Source organism: Balaenoptera ricei, chromosome 6 (assembly GCF_028023285.1).
Source record: "Balaenoptera ricei isolate mBalRic1 chromosome 6, mBalRic1.hap2, whole genome shotgun sequence".
NCBI classification, from domain to species: domain Eukaryota; kingdom Metazoa; phylum Chordata; class Mammalia; order Artiodactyla; family Balaenopteridae; genus Balaenoptera; species Balaenoptera ricei.
This window is the reverse complement of record NC_082644.1, coordinates 28,761,690-28,786,010: the sequence shown is the minus strand read 5'-3', so window position 1 is coordinate 28,786,010 and position 24,321 is coordinate 28,761,690. Positions and strand designations below refer to the sequence as shown.

The following is a 24,321-nucleotide window of genomic DNA, read 5'->3' as shown; positions in this document are numbered from 1 at the left end:
GGGTGAGGGTATTTTATAAAAGTTTAGCTCCCTTTTCATTCTCTACCCCTTCTAAGAACATATCCCTGCGATTTGTCAGTTATTCAGTATTGTTTGCTTATCAATACCAGACTGTCTTTTATAGTGATATACTGGCAGATATATTGGAAGGTTTCTGTCTCTAGTTATCCCTGTGTGATTGTTTCCCCTACCTTTCGTTGGCTCAGACACAGGCAGTGACTTGTGTCTTTGGGGAGAGGAAAGGCTGAACAGGAAACTCTCAGCGAGGGCCTTAATTATTCTGGTCACTGATCAAGATGAAAATGACCCCTGCCCCTGGTGGCCACGGGGCATGCACTGTCATAATGAGTGTCAGCTTCGTGCAGAGGGGGAAATTAGCCAGAGGTAGAAACTACCCAGAGTTGAAAAGGAGAATAGCTCATGCCTTCTTCAAGTTGGAACAAGGTCCAGAGCAGAAAGATACCAAAGGGAGCAAAGTCAAGTGGGATAATTTGAAGTGAACAGACTAACCTATCTCCAGGGCATCTAAATGTCAAGCAAGTAAATGGCTAAATTGAAATTGTAACCAAGGGAAGTTTCCTCCAAGATCTTCATTACATTGTCTCAAATGGGAGCTCATCAAGCTCTGTGTATTTCTTTTCTCACTTAAATGCATCTTAATTCACAGAAAACTCATTCCAGATTCCAGGCGGGGCTGGGTGAGTGGGGAGAGGGTGAGATAAGCAGGAGTAACAGATGTTCCCAGGAAAAAGGGGCCATAGGGCGGCAGGCCCTGGGGATGCTCCCTGACCATCCCACTCAGAGATCTCTGGGATTTATATATTGGTGTTTTTGTCACAACCCTGCCTACATTGCTGAGGGAAATTTAAGCATTTGCTCCAGCTGTGATTTCTTAAGGAGCAATTCCAACTATCTACATATACCATTTCTGGCTATCAGGATGTAAAAAATGCAGAAATCCTCCCTCTGGACCTGTCTAGGTAACCTCTGATTCCCTTTCTGCTGTGCTTCCTGCAGTCTGCTAGCAGCCTGAGCAGGAGACAACAGGTAGTTTTCCAAAAAGTGCATCCATAATGAAAAAATCACACAGAGCTGCCTAATTGTAAAACAGATTCCTGTACTAAATGCAGACATACCCTATAATGGTTTTGTAAACAGACAATTTAAAATTAAATAAAAAATAAGTGTATACTTGTTAATTTGTGATTCAAATTAAATGCCAGTAATATTAAAGAAAAAAAGTACAGTGTGACTGTTCACACGTGACTCCCTTAAGTTCTGTGTGCAGTGTCCCGAGGGACAACTTTCAATGCCCTTGGCAATTAACATTCATCACTGCAGCTCTTTCTGCATAAAATAAACAAAAATCCATTGCTACTGTGTGTTTTGTTTTGCTTCTCTCATAGACACTCCTGACCAAGTTTTAAAGAAACACACAGTAGAGAGGCATTCAGATCTGAGTTGATCTCAGGCTTTGCAGTTCTTATGTGTTTGAAGTTCTGTATTGACAAGACTATAAGATGATTTTGCTCATTTCTCACCTTAGAAATAAAATACAAATTGCCCAGCAAGCCTATAAACCATCCGAACATGTACTAAATACCTCATGCATGACTGAATAAAATGTATGACCAAGTTTATTCATGCATCTCCCGTGAAATCTTCATGTTTATGAGAGATGCAGCTCTGAGATCTGGTCTAATTCTATAAAAGCATCATTGTGCATCTTTCAGAGGCCCCCTGAGTTATTCAGAACAGATATGATTCCAGATCATTGTTGAGGCCACTCAGAATAGCTGCATCTCCCTCTGACACGTAGAGAGCAGTGGGGAATCCAGGATGCCCAGAAGGGCAGGAGGCCAGGCGCTCTGCTCCAAGGCCCCCACCACTCCCCAGGGACACACCGTTACTCTTCTTAAGGCAAGAGCTCCTTTTTCTTTTTAATTAAATTCAGTGTAGGATCATGTCAGGAAATGCAAGGGTGACATGCTTAGAAATAAAACCATGAGTACTAAATTATCCATCCATACTTGACTGCTCAGTTAGCCAGAAGCCTTTGGAAAAAAAGTCCATTGATGGTAAAACTTACATTTTCTTTAGTGATGTTATGTAGCTGAATTCATTACAATTTGTAAGCACACTGTGGAAGCCTTGGATAAAAAGAGATATGTACAGACGAGCTGCTATACAAAATAGAGTAGTAAAATGAGAATGCAAAAAGGATGAGGTCTAAGCATCACAAAATGTAAATACTACTGACAAAGGTGCATTTTTTTGGGGTGTAGGCATTCATCGCCAGCAAAGTATGGCATTATTTTGTGTCGGAGAAAAGCCTGCTCCACTGGATTTCCTTGGAGGAAACATGGCAACAAGGGAAGAGTCTACTGCAAGGATCACAGGACAGAGAGAACAGGGAACCCCTGAAATACCATCTTCCAGTCAGCCCCTAGTCCAGAAGCTCCTCATTAATGTTCAGAGCAAAGGTGGGAGTAGCTGACCACAGAGTCTACTGAGATATTCCATTAGCCTTTGTCACTGGCTGTGGTCTTCCTGGACCAGTCTCTGTGCCACAAGTTAAACCAGAAGTTCAAGACTCCTGTGTGCTTTGATTTAACATAGGATCCATGTATCATCAGTGATCCCAGAGGCCTCATGAAAGGTTGCTAATTGAACCTCACCCCTTTGGCAGGATTGAAGGTCACCTCACTTGGTACGTCTTTCATCAGTGACTCCAAACAAAAAAAAGGGAATATCCCTACAAGAGGTAATGCAATTGCATTGGATGAGTAAAGCAATATGTGATGGGACAAAATATATCTCCATAGGGATGCCAATAATATTTATTAAAAGTGGAGTAAACAAAGACATCATGGTGTATGTCAAGGATACATACTGTTAAATAAATAACGTTCATGAACATTTCTGTATATTATACATGATATAAAAGTGATTACTTTGGTAAAGAACAGAGTAGAATTTGCTAGACAACTATTTTTGAATTTGGATAGTGCTTAGAAGGGCTTCCACATACCTTTTGGGAAGTTGCCAAGTACGTCATAGGCAGTACTGACTCTTGGAAAAATACTATGGCAAAATTGTGGCCACCATAAGATACTTACTGGGCAGATTATAAACACAGACATAATTTTGCAAGGATAAACTGTTGTGTTTTTCATTCCTCTCCGGTAAATCCTGTTAGCCAGTGATCATTATCCCATGAAGCCCTAGAGAAGCCAGGGAGGGCAAAGACCAACTGAGAAAATAGGAAACAGGACGTGTGATGTCTCCCTCTTTGGCAGGAAGAAGAGATGGGAACCCAGACGATCGTGGGAAAGAGAGGAAATGGAGGAAGGGTAAAAGGTGGTGGGAGGGTGATTCAGACACCTTGCTCAGGAACGAAGTCCCAGGGGGATCAGAAAAGTGAGAGGAATAAGCAAGCTGTGGAAAGGCTTTGTCTTGGCTTCCATTTGGAATTTTGGGAGATCACCTTGTAGGGGGCTGTGTAGTCATTACTAATGGTTGCCAACTATTTCCCTTCTTCTACCTTCCAGGCACTTGGAGGATTGCGATTTCCACGCCCCCTGGTGGTTGAGTGGGGCTATGTGACCAGCTCTGGCCAACAAGCTCTGAGTGGAAGTGACAGGTTACTTCTGGACTAAACTGCCAGGACAAAACCATTTGACGAACTTTTTCCCCTTGGCATGGTGAACCAGACTGCCCACAGGCCATCAAAAGGGGGCACAGAAGTGAGATGAGAGTCTGACTGGATCTGAACAGAAGGTCAACTTGGCAAAGGCAGATTAAACCTGTAACCAAGGCTGCTCAGGCTGGAAACCAAATGAGACTCATGGTCAGGCTTCAGGGAGGCAAGAAGTGACATCGCAAAGATCCCGGAAGGGACAATGACCTGTTCCCTGGGAACACGGTCTTACCAAGAGGTAAATCCGCCACAGGCTTCAGGAGCAGGTGCCAAGTAACCCTCAGCGTTAAAAGCAGACAAACTCCCTTCAGCAGATAGCAAGGAGCTGAGCCCCAACGTGAGAAGCCCCACCATCCAGCTCCATGAGGGCACCAGCCCTTCTGTAAACCCAAACACTGTCTTGGAAAGAAGCAGGAACAAAGAAATCTGAGCATCCCTGGAAGATGCTCACCCATTCAAAAGAGTCCACTGAATCCAAAAGAGACTGAGGATTGCCTTATTCTGGGGGTAGTGCTATAATTTGGGCTACTTGGTAGAGAGAAATGACAACATTGCCTCCCTGAAGGTTGTTGACAACGCTGAAAAACACGTTTGGTTTGTTCTGGTTTGTCTCATCTAGCATCTTAGGTTCTATGGAGGTAAACCGGAGACTCCAAACCTTGAAAAGGACCATGGGAAAACCTGAGCAGATGAGTTCTGTGTGACACCTGTACGGCAGGGTCTGCACGAACCCTGGGATTTGGGGGCTTCTCCTCTCACATGCTACCATCATGCCGTGATTTAATAAAGTTGCATGGTCACCAAGACAGTGCTCTGTGCTTTAGTACATGGGTGTATTTTACATGGATGCTATTACATTTGGCCTGTCCACTGCACTCAATACCCACAGTTGCATCTGCAGGATCATTTGTTAAGAAAAATCGGATAAAGAATGTGTCTTGGCCCTAATAGGTCTAAAAACTTTTAGGAAGCACAGATAAACAGAATGAAAAATCTGACATCCAGAGGCAAAAATTCCCCAGTACATTCATATGCCTTTATAAAAATCTGGTTTGCAAGCCCTTTTATTGCCATCTGAATTGCTCAGACTAGTATTTGGGAATACTGACCAGTTCTACCAGGCACCTAGCCTGTGAATAAAAGATAGAAAGACTGGAGAACTACGATTTTATGAAAAAATATGAGGGACAAGTTTATTATTATAAGATTTGCATCAAACATTTTTGATGTATTCAGTAATATTCTGATTTATATCAGGAGTTGATATACGTCTAGATATTTTAAATTATTATTCACTCTTTCCATTTTCTAACATTTCTTTGTAAAACACAGTGAATTTTACATCACAGCTTATTTGGGATATTGCAGAGTCCAAATAATCAGACGTTCCAGGTTATAAGAAAATATTTAGTGTCTGATGCCCAGGCTTAAGCACTTTCTGCTAATCGAATCATGTGTATTTATTTCCTGCTAAAACCTGGAGTATTAACTTGTACTAGTAAATGTACTTCCTAAAGTGAGAAATAAATATCTTAACGCTGAGAATTGTTGCTAATATGCTCAGCCATCAATTGTATTGGGAGCATTAGACAAAATCTTTCCTGGCTCCACCAACACATGTCTGTTGTGAGGAAATATGATCAATGTCTCGGTACGGGAAAGGTGAAGAATTACAAAGAGAAAAGAAAACATCCAGTCAGTTCAGCTTGTCTCCATCTACTTTCTGTTTGCAATACACAATATAGTAATCTGATATGCCATTTTTGATCAAGTTAAATTTAAAGCAGTCTCATTTGCACTGTCAGTGATGAGTGGCTTGCCGCATTAGAGGGCGTGATTTTCAGCATCTGGGCCATGAACGGAGTTGTCCCTCTTTCTGGGGATGATTGTTTATGCAAGCACTTTGGGGGAACAAAAAAGGAGAACAAAATGTGTGTACGCTTCCTCCTAATCAATCTCAATCAGCTCTGGCCAGACCACTCATCTCACCACCATGCCTGCGGTGACTAAAGAGGACACGTCACGTGGCTAAAAAGAACATGTTATCCGGGGTTGGAAAGCAGCATCTGAAATGCTAAAGCCAGTTTCATGAAGGGTCACCTACAGTAACAATAATTGTAAAAACAAAAGGTTATTTTCACATGCAAGATCTAGAATGAAAGTCCAGCGTGGTTTACTCTAAGGTAGTTTGTTTACTTTTGGTTTTGGTTTTTTAACTTTTGTTTTGAATAAACTTGGATAAACTGCATAAAGTTCATTTAGGAGATTTTTGAGAAGAAAAAAATGAAGTCAATATTATAGCATGTTCTTATTTAGAATACACAGATTTCAGCAATCTTGATTTTATATGAGAAATATTAGGTCACTTGTAATTCTAGGAAATATCAATTTAATATTGATGGAAACAAATTCAGCTAATATGAATAGTCAAACCCAATTTGACTGTAAAGATGTAAAGCCTCAAGAACTTTACATTTTTATCTAATGGCATCAATTTTCTTGAATAGGTATATGAATACATGTACGTGTCTGTGGTTTACCCCTTAAAAAAAATCCATCAGTTCTGAAAAATTATACATTCAGGCATTTCCAGTAATTTGTGTTTCTCTGTATAAAAAGGTAAGGTGTATGACCTCAGAGGGGATACTTTGTTAAATGTATTATCTGGAACCCAATCCCAGACTTCAAAATGGGAATGCTAGAGGAACCAGACTAGAAATTTCAAAAGTAAACTCCAGGAGCACTTAGTCCAATGTTGAGTGATGATACTAGCCCATTACTATCTCTACAATAACCAACACTTCCATTAGGGAGCTCACAGAAAACACTGGCAAACAGGTGGTAACATGCTCAGGAATCATGGTTTTCAAAGATGCAAGGTCTGCATCTCTCTGCTTTGGCCCACCTGTCCCTAGAAACGCCTGGATCCCTCCTAACTTCTCTGCTCATTCCTCTTAATATCCTTCATAGACTTCTTTCTTCTATTTATTGCAAAGTCTTTCCTAAGAAATATTTTACTACTTTTCATAAATTAATAGAAAACAAAATAAATACATAAACTGCATAAGTAAAAAATATGTAAAAGAGAAAACATGAAATGTGCAATAAGTTCTAGTCAATTAATTAACATTTGTTATGTGTTGAATCAGTGAAGTACTTTAAAATCATAAAATGCCTTAAAGTTTGAATTATTTGGCTTTGGGGGGTTAGACAGTGGGTCAAATTTATATATATGCACACACATACAATCAAAAATTATGTATAGACTATTCTCTTACTACCTTTATGTATCAGGTAGATGAATTGATCAGCTGCTATGTATAAAGTTCTTGGTGGAAGCTGTGGTATTTGAGACATTTCTAATTCTTAATGAACATTCTAGAAGCGCAATGCCTTATGGGCAAAATAAGAAACTAGGGGTGTAAGACAGACCACCTTCTTTAAAACTTCCAAATACCACAACACAGACCAAGGAAATTTTAACCATACAATCAGGGAGTCGAACATGATTTTCCTCACTAGATCATACACAAAATATTCCAAAACGCTAAAACTACTATATATGAAGAATCATCGCCCTCATTATATTCATCCACATTTCATACTATCCACATTTTACATCATAATCATCTAAACTAAAGTGAACTAATATGTTCTCCAGCATTTACCAAGGCAAAGGAAATGTCAATAAAGACTCTGGGATGCTGGCTTTTAACAGAAAACACATATAGATAATCCTTCAGAAGGAATATTGATAAATTGTGCTGTCTAAAGCATGCTTTAGAAATGGGTCCAGGGCTTCCCTGGTGGCGCAGTGGTTGAGAGTCTGCCTGCCAATGCAGGGGACACGGGTTCGAGCCCTAGTCTGGGAAGATCCCACATGCCAAGGAGCAACTGGGCCCGTGAGCCACAACTACTGAGCCTGCGCATCTGGAGCCTGTGCTCCGCAACAAGAGAGGCCGCGATAGTGAGAGGCCCGCGCACCGCGATGAAGAGTGGCCCCCGCTCGCCACAACTAGAGAAAGCCCTCACACAGAAACGAAGACCCAACACAGCCATAAATAAATAAATAAATAAATAAATAAAATTAAAAAGAAATGGGTCTGAAATCAGGTGGTAATATCTAGGATATTTAGTGAAATGTACACTATATGCAATCAGAGTAGCAACAACCATGAAAAAAAAACCCTCATCAGTTGATTGCCACTCTTAAAATAATTAATTTAAATTTGCAAAGAGAGTAGTTTAAATATAAAAGATAAGCTTTGTACTTACCATTTTATAACGATGGCTTATAATATTCTGAGTTATTAGTTTTTTAATTAAATATAATGGAAATAAGTTCATCTTAAGCTTCAGGATTTTCCCTTCTAATGTTTATAAACTTCCCAGTGCCACCATATTGATAGCACTGGAGGCCTGAATCATAAAGATACTCTACACATGCAAATTAGAAACACAACACACAAGCCCCTCGGGCCTCTTTAAACTAATTAAATATGGCTTATTTAGTTTTTACAATTTTAGGGAAACCACTGGAAAGTTTAGATGTTAAGCTGATATTAGAATAACCACCAGACCGAAAATGGGTAATTTGATAACTGATCTCATTGAAATCTGGTTTCAATGAGAATATATTTTTACTGGGGTGCTAAAAATGATTATGAATGATGCTTTGAGGAGTAAATATCTGGCCACAAAATGCTTTTTCCTGGGAAAAGACCATGAAGGTGGACAATTAATGGACATGCCTTCCCATCCTGAGCTCATTGAATTTCTTCACCTGTGTTCTTACTCTTCCCTGCCAATCTATTTGATCACTTACTAGGTTCCCAAATTTGATCCTTAAGGACACAGTAAAGTTCAAGCTAGACTTTAACTCTGATCTTAGAAATGTCAAAGAAAGGGAGGAAAACACTCAATTCCTTAGTAGTATCTCCAGGATTTACAGCAGTGCGTTTACATGGGACACAGTTAATTTTAACTTTTACTTTCTGAATTCATCTTTCATTTAAAAAATCTATCCCTTAAAACAGGAGTAAAACAAAAGCAGAAATAGAGACACAGACGTAGAGAACAAATGTATGGATACCTAGGGGGAAAGGGGTGGGGTGGGAGGAATTAGGAGACTGGGATTGACATATATACATTATTGATACTATGTATAAAATAGACAACTGATGGGAACATACTGTATAGCACAGGGAGCTCTACCTAATGCACTGTGGTGACCTAAGTGGGGGGGAAGTCCAAAAGGGAGGGGATATCTGTATGGGTACGGCTGATTCATTTTGTTGTGCAGTGGAGGCTAACACAACATTGTCAAGCAACCATACTCCAATAAAAGTTAATCAAAAAAAGTAGCAAAGCATTTGAATTTGAAGTGTATGTATTCACTTATTTAATCCACTGAATTAGTATTTGTGCAATAGAAGAGGTAATTCACTCGACAACATTCAAGTAGCAACAATGGACCATTCCAAAAAGTAAGTCATTAACTCCCTTCCCACTAATAGGAAGGGAATCTTTATTTTCAGTAGCAGCCTTCACCTGGTCTCCTCCCAGGCCAAGTCCTGGGAATGGAGTCATTTTCCCATGACATCCTTTGGCAGCTTCACATCTTGCAAACATCAGGCTTCCCCAGTGGCTGCAGCACTGGCTCCTTCTTGTGTTGTTGTAGTTATTCATGACCAGCGCACTTGACTAGTCACCCTTCTGTCGCCGGTCCTAAAACTAAAAAGGGATGATAACCTTGGAAAAAATCTAGACTCCAATAATTCCCTTCTCATAAATCTTATTGATGATCATTTGCTGGCAATCAATAGGGAAGGAAGATATCAAAACAAACCAAAAACTGGATCATAAGCAAGAAGAAAGCTAGCAGAGGAATACTAGCAGATATGATGAACCTGCTGCTTTCTTCAGTTTCATTAAACCCAATATAATTAAGTTTTGACCTATAAGAAGGAATATGAACTAAAAATGAAAATAATTCTCTCTGGGAAAGAATCAGCGTGGATTGACAAGAAGACAGCTGCAGACTCACCGTCTCTGCGATTAAGGCTTGCGAAGCCAGGGCCGTGGCTGCTGGACCGCTCTGAGGAGCTGCTGAAGGAAGCCCGGGCCAGGGCAGACGCCAGAGGAGCGTCACCGCTATCTGGGGGGAAACACCACGTGCGGGTTAATACACTGATTAAAGCTTTCCTGTCCTCTCTTCCTCTCTTCTTCCTTCCCTTTTACTTTCCTTTCCTTCCTATTTCCCTGCCACCCTCCCTTCTCTTCTTCCTTAATTTCCTTTCTTTTTAGTTAACAGGCTAGGAAAATGCTAGAGCCTGTTCCAAACATGGTACTCGTACCATGGCCAATTCAAAGCTATCAACGTGATGTCACTGACCAGGAAGTTGGAAAAAGAATCATTATATAGTATTTTCACCACGCAGACACAAGGTATGTAAATAACCTCAAGAGCACTGATAACAGCAAGATGACATAAAATAAAGTAGGAAGTGGTGAGTTATCAGAATGTATTACTTTTGTTTTAATATGATTTAATTAATTATGTTTATATAATTTAATTTTTAATAATGATTGTATTTTCATGCAAAATTCATGAAAAGTTAATGATTGGCTCTTGCTAGCTGCTAAAAATTGGTTCCAGCACATCACTCCTAAATGGGAAAATATTAAAAGTATTTCCTTGAAAATCAGAAAGAACACTTTCACAGACACCACTGTTTCTATTGAACATTGCACTGAAAGTCCTATCAGTACGTAAGAGAAAATTTAAAAATTAAAAGCACAAAATTGGATAAAAAAGAGCAACCGTTATCGTTTCCAGATGATATGATTATGGAGGTAGAAATTCTGAAAGTCATTGGCTAGCTTAACAATTCATTATACAAAAGCTGATAGTATTTCTAAACTTATCCATAGTTAAAAATTAAATAGAATAGCAAATACTAACAAAACATATAAAGTATCTAAGAATGAATCTTACAGAATTTGCAGGACATTTATGGAGATTATTATAAAAATTGTATTGAAAGACATTAAAGAAAAACTACATAAATTCAGACTACAATGATTGCAAATAGGAAGACTACTTTTAAGGTACTGGTTTTCCCTAGCTTGATCTAAAGATTCATTAGAAGTTCAATCAAAGCTCAGGAGGGTTTTTCACAGAACTTGAAGCAGTGAACCACACAGCTCAGGGGTTCTTAACGTGTGGTACAAATATGATATAGGGGGTCTGTTGAGATGAATAGAAAAAAATTACATCTTTATTTTCACTAACCTCTAGCTAAAATTTAGCATATTCTTCACTCACAAATGTAGACAAACCAGACTATATTCACCAGTGCCCGTGCATATGTTACCAACATAAGTTACAGATATTTTAATAGCAATCGTTGTCACAGACATCTAGAAATATTGTTTATGGTCCCCTTTACTTCAAAATAACAGTATTTATTAAAGTCACCACTAGATCTTGTTTTTGAATGCGCTAATAACTAAGAAGACACTATGTTACAATTTCTAGTACATTGATATCAGCATTTCAATATAACTATTTACTTTGTAACCCTATGTATACATTTTATGCATTTACAAGCATTGCTGTGAGAAGGGGTCAGGCTTCAGCAAAGTGCCCGAAGGGTCCTTGGCACAAGGAAGAGCAAAGAAACACCCGTTGTGAGTGTGTGCACTGCAAGTACAAAGCTGTTGAGACATTACTGGGGCATTATTAGCCATTCAGAAAATTCCAGAAGATTGGGATCATCCACAATCCACAGTCAGCTGTGCTAACTCGAATGTTAACGTGACAATTTCTCAGGGGACAATTTCTCTGCCTGTTGAGCAGACCAGGCCTGCATCATTCCCCCTTTAGGTAAAGGGGTCCCAGGGATCTAAGTAACCTGCTCAAAGTCACAGAGCTGGTTGAGGCTAAGTGAAGATTATCTCCATCAACTGTTTAGCTTGGGAAGCCTGCTCCTTTCCCAGCCTCCCCCACCCCCCCCCCCCAGCACGGCTTCCTTTCTGAGTCTCCCCAGACGCTCCCCACTCAGTCCCCTCTGCTCACATCTTTCTCATCTCACCGTATTGGGGTCTCTCCTTTCTGGGTTGGAAACAGTGAGGACCAAGTGTAGATTCTGGAGCCAGACAGGGTGTGGGCATGACATTTACCAAGCTGCCTACTCTTGGGAAGTCACTGGCCCTCCCTAAGCCTCAGTTACCTCATCTGTACAATGAGGATGTCACACAACTGAATCACACAACTGGACAAAGGGGAATCACACAATTCATAGGGTTTCTATGAGGATTAATAGTGTTTGCTTTTATTATTTTCAGTATGGTAAGACAAGTCATCACATAAGCTTCTTCAAAATATTCTAAGGACGTTTTCCCTATAGAGAGATATAGAAGGCAGCATTCAACGTTCCAAGCCATATTCTCATTTTTTATTCTTTCCTCAAAAGAAGGCATATGAATCTTAGTCTTTAAAAAAAAAAAAAAAAAAAAAAGAGTAAGATGTACTCGCTCTTATGAAGTCATCTTTGCCTTTGAGAAACAATTTTAAAAGTGATCATTTTCTTTACAACCCTAATTGGTTGTTCCAATTCACTTCCACACAGTCAAATTTGAGAATGCACGTGATCAAAAAACGTGACCATGTCCAATAAGGTACTTGGAAAAGAGCGGCTCTGTGTTTGGACAGTGTTTTCAGTACATTCACTGTGTTTTTAATTAAATTACATTCAAGTAAGGTGAAGTCTCAGATGCCACCCAAAAATCTCCTTAACCATTGTTTTCAATCTGAAATGTCTATATTTTATACTACGATTCCTGGAGCCAAAATTGTTAAGACACGATTTAATTTTCTTTTTCTGGAATCATTAAAAAATATTTGATTTCCACTGAATATTATTCTTATCAATAGTCTGATACATACTATTTCTATCCAAAAAAAAAAAAAAATGAATCCTGAAATGCCTCAAAGCTACAACAATTATTCATAAATAATTGTTTGTAACAAACGAGATGGCAAAACAACTGAAAAGTACAACTATTTACCACTTAGGGGGAAAATGAGGTGAGTACAAGTAATAATCTTATAAGAATTAACAAATGAAAATAGACAGATAATATTACCGTTCAATAGGCTAAAGCAAGTTTATTTCTCTTCATAATAACACTCATATTAATAAGAAATTATTCTATGAAATAATCTCAGTTTTGAAATGCACTTATTCCTTCAAAAGTTCAAATGTACTCAGAAGCTCAAATGTTCTCAGAAAAGCTTAGGAACTCTAAAGGGAAACTGAGGATCCATTGTAACGTGTCTTATAGAAAATACAGACACACCGTAATTGTTCATGATTTATGTATGATTCAGATCAGAGTGCTCGGAACATCCTTGTGTGCATGCTTCTATAATACGTTCTTATGTATTAAATGAGCAAACACTGTCTCAGTAGTTGTACCTATTGTAACATCATTTTAATCAATGGCCTATTGTTTGTCCTGCCAACAGAACAGCTTTATACTGAAATTATTAAACAATATTTCAGCTTCTGTTTTTAAAAATTATATATATATTCTTTTCTCCAGGTAAAATCTTAGAAATTTGGAACTTCCCATAGCTTGAGAAAACATAGTTGCCTTAATCCTCTCAATCTAAGTGACACTCTCTGAGTGTTTTCCAGACCCTTGACCTCCTCCTAAAACTACTTAAATCTACCCCCTCCATAAATAAAAAACAGTCCCAGACAAACCTCTGGATTACTACAGCTCCTTGGTGATGCATGCTCTTAGTTTCTTCAGAACTTTCAAATCCAGTTTATACACAACTGTATATAAATGGCATCTTTTCAATATGCATTATGTTCTAAAGTAGACTAAAAATTCCTCAGCAAAGAAAATGTCACTTTACTGAATTCATTGATGAGCTCTAGTAGTTATCTGGTAGCACCTTTAGGATTTTCTATGTCTAATATCATATCATCTGCAAACAGTGACAGTTTTACTTCTTTCTTTTCCAATTTAGATTCCTTTTCTTTTTCTTCTCTGTTTGCCACAGCTAGGACTTCCAAAACTATGTTGAATAAAAGTGGTGAGAGTGGACATCCTTGTCTTGCTCCTGATCTTAGAAGACATGCTTTTAGATTTTCACTGTTGAGTATGATGTTAGCTGTAGGTTAGTTGTATATGGTCTATATTATTTTGAAATATGTTCCCTCTAGGACCCTTTCTGGAGAGCCTTTAATCAGAAATAGGTGTTGAATTTTGTCAAAAGCTTTTTCTGCATCTATTGAGATGATCATATGGTTTTTATTCTTTAACTTGTGGTGGTGTATCACAGCCATTGATTTGCAGATACTGAAAAATCCTTGCATCCCTAGGATAAATCCCACTTGATCATAGTGTATAATCCTTTTAATGTATTGTTGGATTTGGATTGCTAGTATTTTGTTGAGGACAGATGAATGGATAAAGAAGATGTGCTACATATATACAATGGGATATTACTCAGCCATTAAAAAGAATGACATAATGCCATTTGCAGCAACATGGATGGACCTGGAGATTATCATACTAAGTGAAATAAGTCTGACAGAGAAAGACAAATATCTATTAAAAAATTTGAAACAATAATTCAAATAATTATTTTAATAATATAATAATAACCTTCCAAAACAGAAAGCACAAAGTCCAGAGGGCTTCCCTGGTGAATTCTGCCAAACATTTAAGGAAGAAATCATGCCATGTCTCCATAATCCCTTTTAGAAGATAGAAACAGAGGAATACTTTTTAACTTATTCTATGAGGCTAATAGTACCATAATACCAAAACCAATCACAGATATTACAAGAAAAGAAACCTACAGACCAATATTTCTCACGAACACAGATGCAAAATCCTCAACAAAATATCAGCAATCAAATCCAACAATGTATAAGAAGAATTACAGGGAATTCCCTGGCGGTCCAGTGGTTAGGACTCCATGCTTCCACTGCAGGGGGCCCGGGTTCAATCCCTGGTGAGGGAACTAGGATCTCACAAGCCACACGGTGTGGCCAAAAACAAAATAATAAAGTAAAATAAAATAAAAATTTTAACAGATTTTTAAAAAATAGAAGAAGAATTACATACTGAAACAAGTGGTATTTGTCCCAGGTATTCAGGGCTGGTTCAACATTCAAAAATCAGTTTATGTAATCCATCACATCCACAAGCTAACAAAGAAAAATCACATGGTACTATCAATAGATGAAGAAAAGCATCTGACAAAATCCAACACCCATCCATGGTAAAAACTCTTGGTAAACTAGGGATAGAGTTGAACTTTCACAAATTGATAAAGAATATCTACTGAAAACTTACAGCTAACACCACACTTAATGGTGAGAAACTGGGAACTTTCCCCACTAAGATCAAGACTAGGCAAAGATTTTCCCTCTCACCACTCCTTTTCCACATCCTACTAGAAGTCTTAGTTAATGCAATTAGACAAGAAAAGGAAATAGAAGGGATACAGATTAGGAAAGAAATGTCTTTGTTATGGATGACAAGATCATCTATGCAAAAACTCCTGGAACTAATAACTGGTTATAGCAAGATCACAGGATACAAGGTTAAAATACAAAAGTCAATTGTTTTTCTATATACCAGCAATGATCAAGTGGAATTAGGAATCTGAAACACTATGCTATTTACATTAGCACCTAAAAAATATAAAATACTTAGGTATAAATCTAACAAAATATGCATGAGATCTATATGAGGAAAACTACAAAACTCTGAGGAATTAATCGAGGAAGAACTAAATAAATGGAGAGATACTCCATGTTCATGGACAATACTCAATATTGTCAAGATTTCAGTTTTTCCCAATTTGATCTATAGATTCAAGGCAATCTCAATCAAAATTCAAGCAAGTTATTTTGTGGATATCAACAAACTGATTCTAAAGTTTATGCGGTGAAGCAAAAGACCCAGAATAGCCAAAACAATATTGAAGAAGAACAGAGTGGTAGGAATGACACTACCTGATTTCAAGACTTACCATAAAGGTACAGTAATTAAGACAGTGTATTGGCAAAAGAGCTGACAAATAGATCAGTGAAACAGAACAGAGAGCCCTGAAGTAGACCTACACAAATATAATCAATTGACCTTTGACAAAGTAGCGAAGGCAATACAATAGAGCAAAGATAGTCTTTTCAGTAAGTGGTAATGGAACAAATGGACTTCCAGAAGCAAAAACATGAATCTAGACACAGACTTTTTACCCTTCACAAAAATTAAGTCAAAATGGTTCACAGATCTAACTGTAAAGCACAAAACTATAAAACTCCTCGAAGATAACATAGGAGAAAATCTAGATGAACTTGTGTTCTGCAAAGACTTTGTAGATACAAAGCCACGATCCATGAAGAAAAGAACTGATAAGATGGACTTTATTAAAATTAAAAATTTCTGCCCTGCAAAACACAGTCAAGAGAATGAAAAAACAAGCCACAGGATGGGAGAAAATATTTGCAAAATACACATCGAACAAATGACTTTTATCCAAAATATGCAAAGAACTCAAACTTACCAATAAGAAAACAAACAACTCCAATTAAAAAATGGTCCTAAGCTGACTTTAACAGACACTTCACCGAAGAAGATATACAGATGAGAAAGAAGCATATGAAAAGATGCTCCACATCATATGTCTTCAGAGAAATGCACATTAAAACAACAATGAGATACCACTACACTCCTATGAAAATGCTCAAAATCTGGAACACTAATGACACCAAATGCTGGCAAGGATGTAGAGCAACAGGAACTCTCATTGGTGGTGGGAATGCAAAATGGTGCAGCCTTTTTGGAATACTGTTTGGCCGGTTCTTACAAAACTAAACATATTCCTACATGCAATCCAAAATCTGTTCCTTGGTATTTACCCAAAGGGGATGAAAACTTATGTCTACACAAAAACAGGCACAAAAATGTTTATAGCAGCTTTAGTCATTAAACGCCAACACTTGGAAGCAACCAAGACACCTTTAGTAGGGAATGGATAAACAAACTGTGGTACATCCATATAGTGGAACATTAGTAATAAAAAGAAATGATCCATCAAGCCATGAAAAGACACAGAAGAAACCCAAATGCATATTACTAAGTGAAAGAAGCCAGTCTTTAAAGGCTACATACCATACGATTCTAGCTATATGATATTCTGGAAAAAACAGAAGTGTGAAGCCAGTAAAATGATCAGTGGTTGCCAGTGTTTAGATGGGAGAGAGGAATGAATAAGAGGAACACAAGGGATTTTAAAAGCAGTGAAACTATTCTGTACAATAATATAATGCTGGATACATGTCATTATACATTTGTCCAAACCCACAGAATGTACAACACCGAGAGTGAAACATCAACTATGGACTTGGGGTGACTATCATGTGTCAGCACAGGTTCACCAATTGTAAACTAAAAAAAGTATCAACACCACTCTGGAGAAGGATGCTGGTAATGGCAGAGGCTAAGCATGTGTGAGGGAAGGGGGTATATGGGAAATCTCTGTACTTTCTGCTCAATTTTACATAAACCTAAAACTGCTCAAAAAATAAAGTTTATTTTTAAAAAAGGGCAGGGGGGCTTTCTCTTTATCAACTACCCTGAGTATTCACTTAAAAATAAGTGCTATGATTTAAATAACTTACTGAGAAAGAAGAGAAACTTTCAGGGTTTTTTTTCCCCAGTTATACATCCTGGAGCCCATTTATAAAACTTAGTTCTATCCCTTCATGGTTTTAAAATTGTGCAAGGGTGTGTGACTCTACCAGCCTTCAGAGGAATCAAATATCTGGAGGGAGAATGGCTGTAGTTTTTCATGGATTGTCCTGCTTCAGCACCCTAAGCAGACAAGGATTTAGATCTGTTTTAAAGGTCAATTTTAATTATCCCAATTATTATTCACTCGTGACTGCTGAAAAATTATATTCGACAAAAGGAACAGATTCCCAGTGGTGGGAGTGTTTCTAAAATTATAACTTGTGCCAGTTTAATGAATCATACTGCTTCTCATACAGGAACAGCACTTTTTTTTTTTTTAAAGAACCACTATTTATCGTTATTTCTTCAGCTTCTATCACAGTGCCTGGCACATGGTAAGCATTTGATAAATGTTTGCTGAATTAAGTTGATCACAAGTCCGAGAGCAACTTTCTTAAATCTCCATATCTAAGTTATATTTCAACCCTGACATATATTGAGCTTAAAACATTGAAACAGCCAAGTTCATCCTAACAGAAAAATCATGCGGTCTTAATTTCCAGGCTGGGTGTGGGGTAGGTATGTGATAGTGGGACCCAGGAAAATATAGATAGAGAAGAGGGGTTCTCACTAATAGGAAGGGACTGCCAATGAAGTATTCATTTCAGAAGGCGTTCTCATTCCTGCTTAAACAGGGCATGTCAGTAAAATTCAGCAATCCAACACACTCAGATATTTTTCAAAAATAATTCACAAATGGAAAGATGAGAACATGTCTGTGTTAGAAGTAACATCTCTAGATTTATCAAGATTGTATAATTTTGTGCAATGAAATTCAGGGGAGAAATAGACACAGAAGTTTTTCAGACACTGATACCCAAGGGGCAATTCCCCCATCCCTGCCCCTGAAATTCTGATTTAGTGAGAGGATTTATTTGTGTACTTAAGGCAGACACATTCTGTTCTTCAGAGAAGGAAATGTACAACACTCGGGACAGGAGCTGAGAGATCTCTGCAGTGGATGAAAACCTCAACTGTGCCAGGAGAGACCCTCAACGTGGCCACCAGGAGTGTGCACTAAATTGCAGTTTTCATATGAGTAGCCCTGGTATCTGTATTATGTTCTGTGGTTATTAAACCAGAATTGGAGAGTTGGGCAGTGTAAAAGACATACTTTCAAAAATCTGAAGCCCTATCACGCTAGTGCCCAGAAAGATGCACTTGGGAAACTCACCTGTTGACTCATATTAGTATTGATATTACTTTAGATATTTAGTTTAAAAAGACTTTCACTATCTATAGCTCATTAACTGAAAAACTTCCTTGCTTGTATATAAATCTGAAATATCCATTTAAGGGGCAAAGTCTAATATTCCACACAACTTACTCAAATTGTTGAAATAGTCACAGAGCAATGAAATATGCAGTTTTGGGGTGACGTCAGTATCATGATAGTGCGAATCGTTCCTTTTTTCTCTCTCTCCTTTGATTTACAACTATTAGGACGTCCATAACCAGAAGAAAAAAAAAAAGCACCTATCCACAGCATACAACGACATCCAAGAGATCCATCCACCTGTGCATCCAAAGTGGGTGGATTGGACCATGGAGTAGGTAGCAGGGATTGAGGTAAGTGGCTGCAGAGCTGGTGGCAGGAGGCTGTGACAGCACAGAAGGCGGCTGCGGTTCTGGCAGCGAGCCAGCACCACCTTTCTGGCAGAGGAGCTGGAGGATGAAGGCAGTGACTGGAAGTCTGCCCAGCCACGTGTGTTACAGCTGGCGGGACCAGTTGCTCTCTCTGAGGAGAGACTGCAGTGAATGGGCAGAGGGAAAGGAAAGGTAAGTAGACAGACAAAGAGAACTGAAGTAAAATGTCTCCTGCTGTCTGCCCCTGGAGGCAAGGGGACCAGCCACCCAAGGACCCCCGGGACACCGCCCCCATCCCAACTTGAGGATACCTCTACCAGGCCATGGACACCCACAAAGCCCCAAGTGCTAAGTACACACACCTCCCCCCTGCGCCCACATTCTGCCACCACGCGTTGTTTTTGTTGTTGTTGTTTTGTTTTGTTTTAACTGTGTGGGTTCCCAATCTTAGAAGCCGCTAGTTAACGCTGGTAAGAGAAACCAAAAACTTGTGCCATAGCGCCACCTTCTGGAAAGGAAGGCTCCTAACTGCCACCCTGTTGCATTCTTAGGATCAAAGTAAACAAAGTCTTACCTAAATAAAAATGGTGTTCCATTTTTTATTTAGGGAATCATGGTAATACGGTATCGCAAAAAAAAGCAAGACAATTTTCCAGTAGCCAAACCCAAAGGTATGGAATATTGTGATCTAACTGATAAAGAGTTTTAAATAGCTGTTATGAAGAAATTCAATAGAAAACTCATAAAGGCAATGCAATGATATTAGGAATGAAAATAACAAGCACAAGGAATACTTTACCAAAGAGATTAAAATTCTAAAAAAGAATCAGACAGATTTCGGGAGCTGAAGAACTCAATAAATGAGATAAAGAATGCATTACAATGCACTGGAAATAGAGCAAATCAGGTAGAAGAGGAATTAGCAAGCTCAAGGATAGAAATATAGAAATAATTCAGGTGGAAGAAAAGAGAGAGCTAAGATTTTTAAAAAGTGAAGCCTATGAGAAATATCTGATTCTATTGGAAAGGGAAACGTAAGAATAATGGGCATCCCAGAAGGAGAAGAGGGTGGGAAGGGGACAGAGTTTATTTAAAGAAATAATAGCTGAGAAATTCCCAAATCTGGGGAAGGGATGAATATACAGATCCACGAAGCTAACAGAATATCTTGTTATCTCATCACAAACAGACCTCCAAAACACATTTTAATGAAGCTGTCAAAATTCAATTATAAAGAAGCAATTTTAAAGGCAGCCAGGGGGGGGAAAAAAAAAAAAAAGACAGCAACCTACAGAGGTACCCCCATTAGGCTACAGTAGATTTCTCAGCAGAAACTTTGAAGGTCAGGAGATAAGATAGTGGAATGACATATTCAAAATATTGAAAGATAAAAATTTCCATCTAAGAATATGTGGCAGTTATCCTTCAGATATAAAGGAGAATTAAAGCCTTTCCCAGACAAACTAAAGCTGAGGGAGTTTACCACCACTAGACCTGCCTTATGAGAAATGTTGAAAGGAGCTCTTCAAGCTGAAACAAAAAGACAAAAGTACACAAAACTCTGATTAAGATGATAAATACTCATAATTAGAATACTGTAAATCTTTTCTAGAACAGTATATTAAATTCTTAACTATAATATAATGGTTAAAGGAAAAGAGCATTAAAAATAGCTATAGATAGTACAACTTGGTAATGAAATCACAGCATAGAGATCATTTCTAACATTAAAAATAGAAAAGGGGAAGAGTAAGCAGATGAAACCTTTATAGGTGAATGAAGATAAACTGGCATCAGCAGGAAAGGGGCTATTTTACCTGTAGGATGTTTCATGTAAACTTCATGGTAACCACAAGCAAAAATCTAGAGCAGAAACATAAACATAAAAAAGGGGAGAGTGAGCAAATCACCATGGAAAACCACCAACTTATAAGGGCAGACAGAAAGAGAAGAAAAAAGGAACAACAGAGACACAAAATAAGCAGAAGGCAAAAGATAAAATGGCAATAGTAAATTCTTACATATCAATAATCACCCCTAAATGTAAGCAGATTGAACTCACTGATCAAAAGGCACATAGTGGGTGGATGGCTGAAAAAACAAGGTCCAACTCTATGCTCTCTACAGAAGACTCATTTCAGCTCTAAAGGCACATAGGCTCAAAGTGAAAGGATGGAAGATGATATTCCAAGCAAATAGAAATGAAAAGAAGGTGGGTATAGCCATCCTTGTATCAGACAAAACACACTTCAAGCCAAAAAAGGTAGAGAAGAGACAAAGAAGGTCAGTACAGGGGTCACTACAACAAGAACATATAACAATAATAAATATGTACGTTCCCAAAACCTGATCACTGAAATATACAAGTATGCAATAATAGATATTAAGGAACAAATAGACAACAATGCAGTCATTGCAGGAATTTCAATACCCCACTATCAGCAATGGATAGATTGTCTTGACAGAAAATCAACAAAGAAAAGTTGGACTTGAACCACACCTTAGAACAAATGGATTTAATAGACACATATAGAATATTCCATCCAACAGTAGCAGAACACACATTCTTCTCAAGTGCACACAGAACATTCAGGCTGGATCATATGATAGGTCACAAAACAAATCTTAGCAAACTTAAGAAGACTGAAATCATATCAGCTATCTTCTGTGACCACAATTGGTATGAAACTAGAAGTCCACAACAAGAGGAAGATGAAAAGATCTACAAACATGTGGAAAGTAAACACACGTCGAAACAACCATTGTGTCAAAGAAGAAATCAAAAATGAAATAAAAAATATCTCAAAACAAATGAAAATGAAAACACAACATATCAAATATCGTGGCATGCAGCAAAAGCAGATCTAGGTGGAAAGTTTATAGCAATAAATACATTAAGATGTTAGAAAAATCTCAAGTAAACAACCTAACTTTATACCTCAAGGAACTAGAAAAAGAAGAAAAAATTAAGCCCAAAGTTAGCAGAACTAAGGAAATAGTAAGTATCAGAATGCAAATAAATGAAATAGAAACCAGAAAAACAATAGAAAGGATCAAGGAAACTACAAAATGTTTCTTCAAAAAGATAAACAACATTGACAAACCTTTAGTTAGACTCAGGAAAAAAAAGAAGAGTCAAATAAATAAAATTAGAGATGAAAAGAGAAGACATTACAACTGATACTACAGAAATACATAGAATCATAAGAGACTACTATGAACAATTATATGCCAATGGATTATGCAACCTAAAAGAAATGGATACATTTCTAGAAACACACAACCTACCATGACTGAATCAGGAAGAAATAGAAAGTAGGAACAGACCAATAATGAGTAAAGACACTGTATCAGTCATTTAAAAATTCCCAACACAGAAAACTCCAGGACCAGAAAACTCCCCTGGATAATTCTATCAAACATTTAAAGAAGTAATACCAATCCTCCTCAAACTCTTTCAAAATATTGAGGGGGAGAAAACACTTCCAAACTTGTTCTATGAGGCCAGCATTACCTTGATACCAAAGCCAGATAAAGATACCACAAGAAAAGCAAACTATAGACCAATATCCCTGATGAACATAGGTGCAAAAATTCTCAACAAAATATTAGCAAACCAAATTCAAGAACACATTAATAGAATTATATACGATGACCAAGCGGAATTTATGCCTAGGATGAAAGGATGGGTCAACTTATGCAAATCAATAAATCCAACACATCACATGAATAAAAGAAAAAATAAAAATCACATGATCTTTTCAATAGAGAAAGAAAAAGCATTTGACATAAAACAACATCCTTTCATAATAAAAACCCTTAACAGACTGGGTATAGAAGGAACATACTTCAACATAAAGGCCATGTATAACAAACACAAGGGTAACATTATACCTGATGGAGAGAAATGGAAAGTGTTTCCTCTGAGACCAGGAACAAGGCAAGGATGCCCAGTCTCACTATTCTTCTTCAATATAGTACTGGAAGTCCTAGCTAGAGCAATTATGCAAGACAAAGAAAGAAAACAGATCCAAATCAGAAATGAAAGAGTAAAACTGTCAGTATTTGCTGATGATATGATGGAATATATAGAAAATCCCAAAGAATCAGCCAAAAAACTATTGAAATTAATCAACAATTTCAGTAAATTGGCAGGATACAAAGTCAACGTACAGAACTCAATTTCATTCTTCTACACTAATGATAAAGCATCTGAGAAAGAAATAAAGAAAACCATCCCTTTCACAATAGCATCAAAAACAATAAAATACTTAAGAATAAATTTAACCAAGGAAGTGGAAGATCTGTACAATTAGAACTGCAAAACTGCTGAAAGAAATCAAGGACACCAACAAATGGAAAGACACAAACAAAATCAAAGAAATTGAAGACACAAACAAATGTTCATGGATCCAAAGAGTTAATATTGTTAAAATATCAATAGTTCTAAAGCCATCAACAAATTGAACATAGTCCTCACCAAAATACCAAAGGCATTCTTCACAGAAATAGAAGAAACAATCCTAAAATGTGTGTGGAACCACAAAAGACCTCAAACAGCCAAAGCAATCTGGAGAGAAAAGAGCAAAGCCAGAGATACCACACTTCTGGATTTCAAGCTATACCACAAAACCATAGTAGAAAAACAGTATTGTACTTGGGGGGAAAAAAGACAAATTGACCAATGGAACAGAATAGAGAGCCCAGAATTAAACCCTGGCATATACGGTCAACTAGTGTTCAACAAGGAAGCCAAGAATACCCGGTGGAGAAAGGATAGCCTCTTCAACAAATGGTGCTGGAAAAATTGGAGAAACATATGCAGAACACTGAAAGTAGACCCCTATCTCACACCACTCACAATAATTAACTCAAAATGGGTCAAAGACTTAAACGTAAGACCTGATGCCATAAGAATCCTAAAAGAAAATGTTAGGGGAGAAGTTTATTGATATTGGTCTTGGCAATCATTTGGTGGGCATGATGCCAAAAGAACAAACAATAAAAGAAAATAATCAAAACATGGGACTACATCAAACTCAAGAGCTTCTGCACATCAAAAGAATAAATTAATTAACAAAATGAAAAGACACCCTACAGAATGGGAGAAAAATTTTGCAAACCGTTTATCGAATAAGTGATTAATATCCAAAATATATAAGGAACTCAGTCACCTCAATAACAAAAAACAAACAATCTGGTTAAAA

The 24,321-nt window shown here is 37.7% G+C and overlaps 1 protein-coding gene across 6 annotated transcripts in view; it reads right to left on the bottom strand.

Moving 5' to 3' along the window:
* Positions 1 to 24,321, bottom strand: part of LOC132366913 (contactin-associated protein-like 3) — an 84,942-nt gene that overhangs the window by 23,705 nt on the left and 36,916 nt on the right. For 4 of the 6 annotated variants that reach the window (XR_009503595.1, XR_009503592.1, XM_059924369.1 and 1 more), the window contains exon 2: positions 9,747 to 9,857. Coding sequence is in view for 2 of the 6 variants with exons in the window: in XM_059924369.1 (XP_059780352.1) it covers positions 9,747 to 9,857 (111 nt within the window). In the remaining 4 variants the exon portion in view is untranslated. Of the gene's footprint in view, positions 1 to 9,250; positions 9,434 to 9,746; positions 9,858 to 24,321 lie in introns of all 6 variants that reach the window. The other 2 variants (XR_009503593.1, XR_009503594.1) reach the window with 2 other exon arrangements.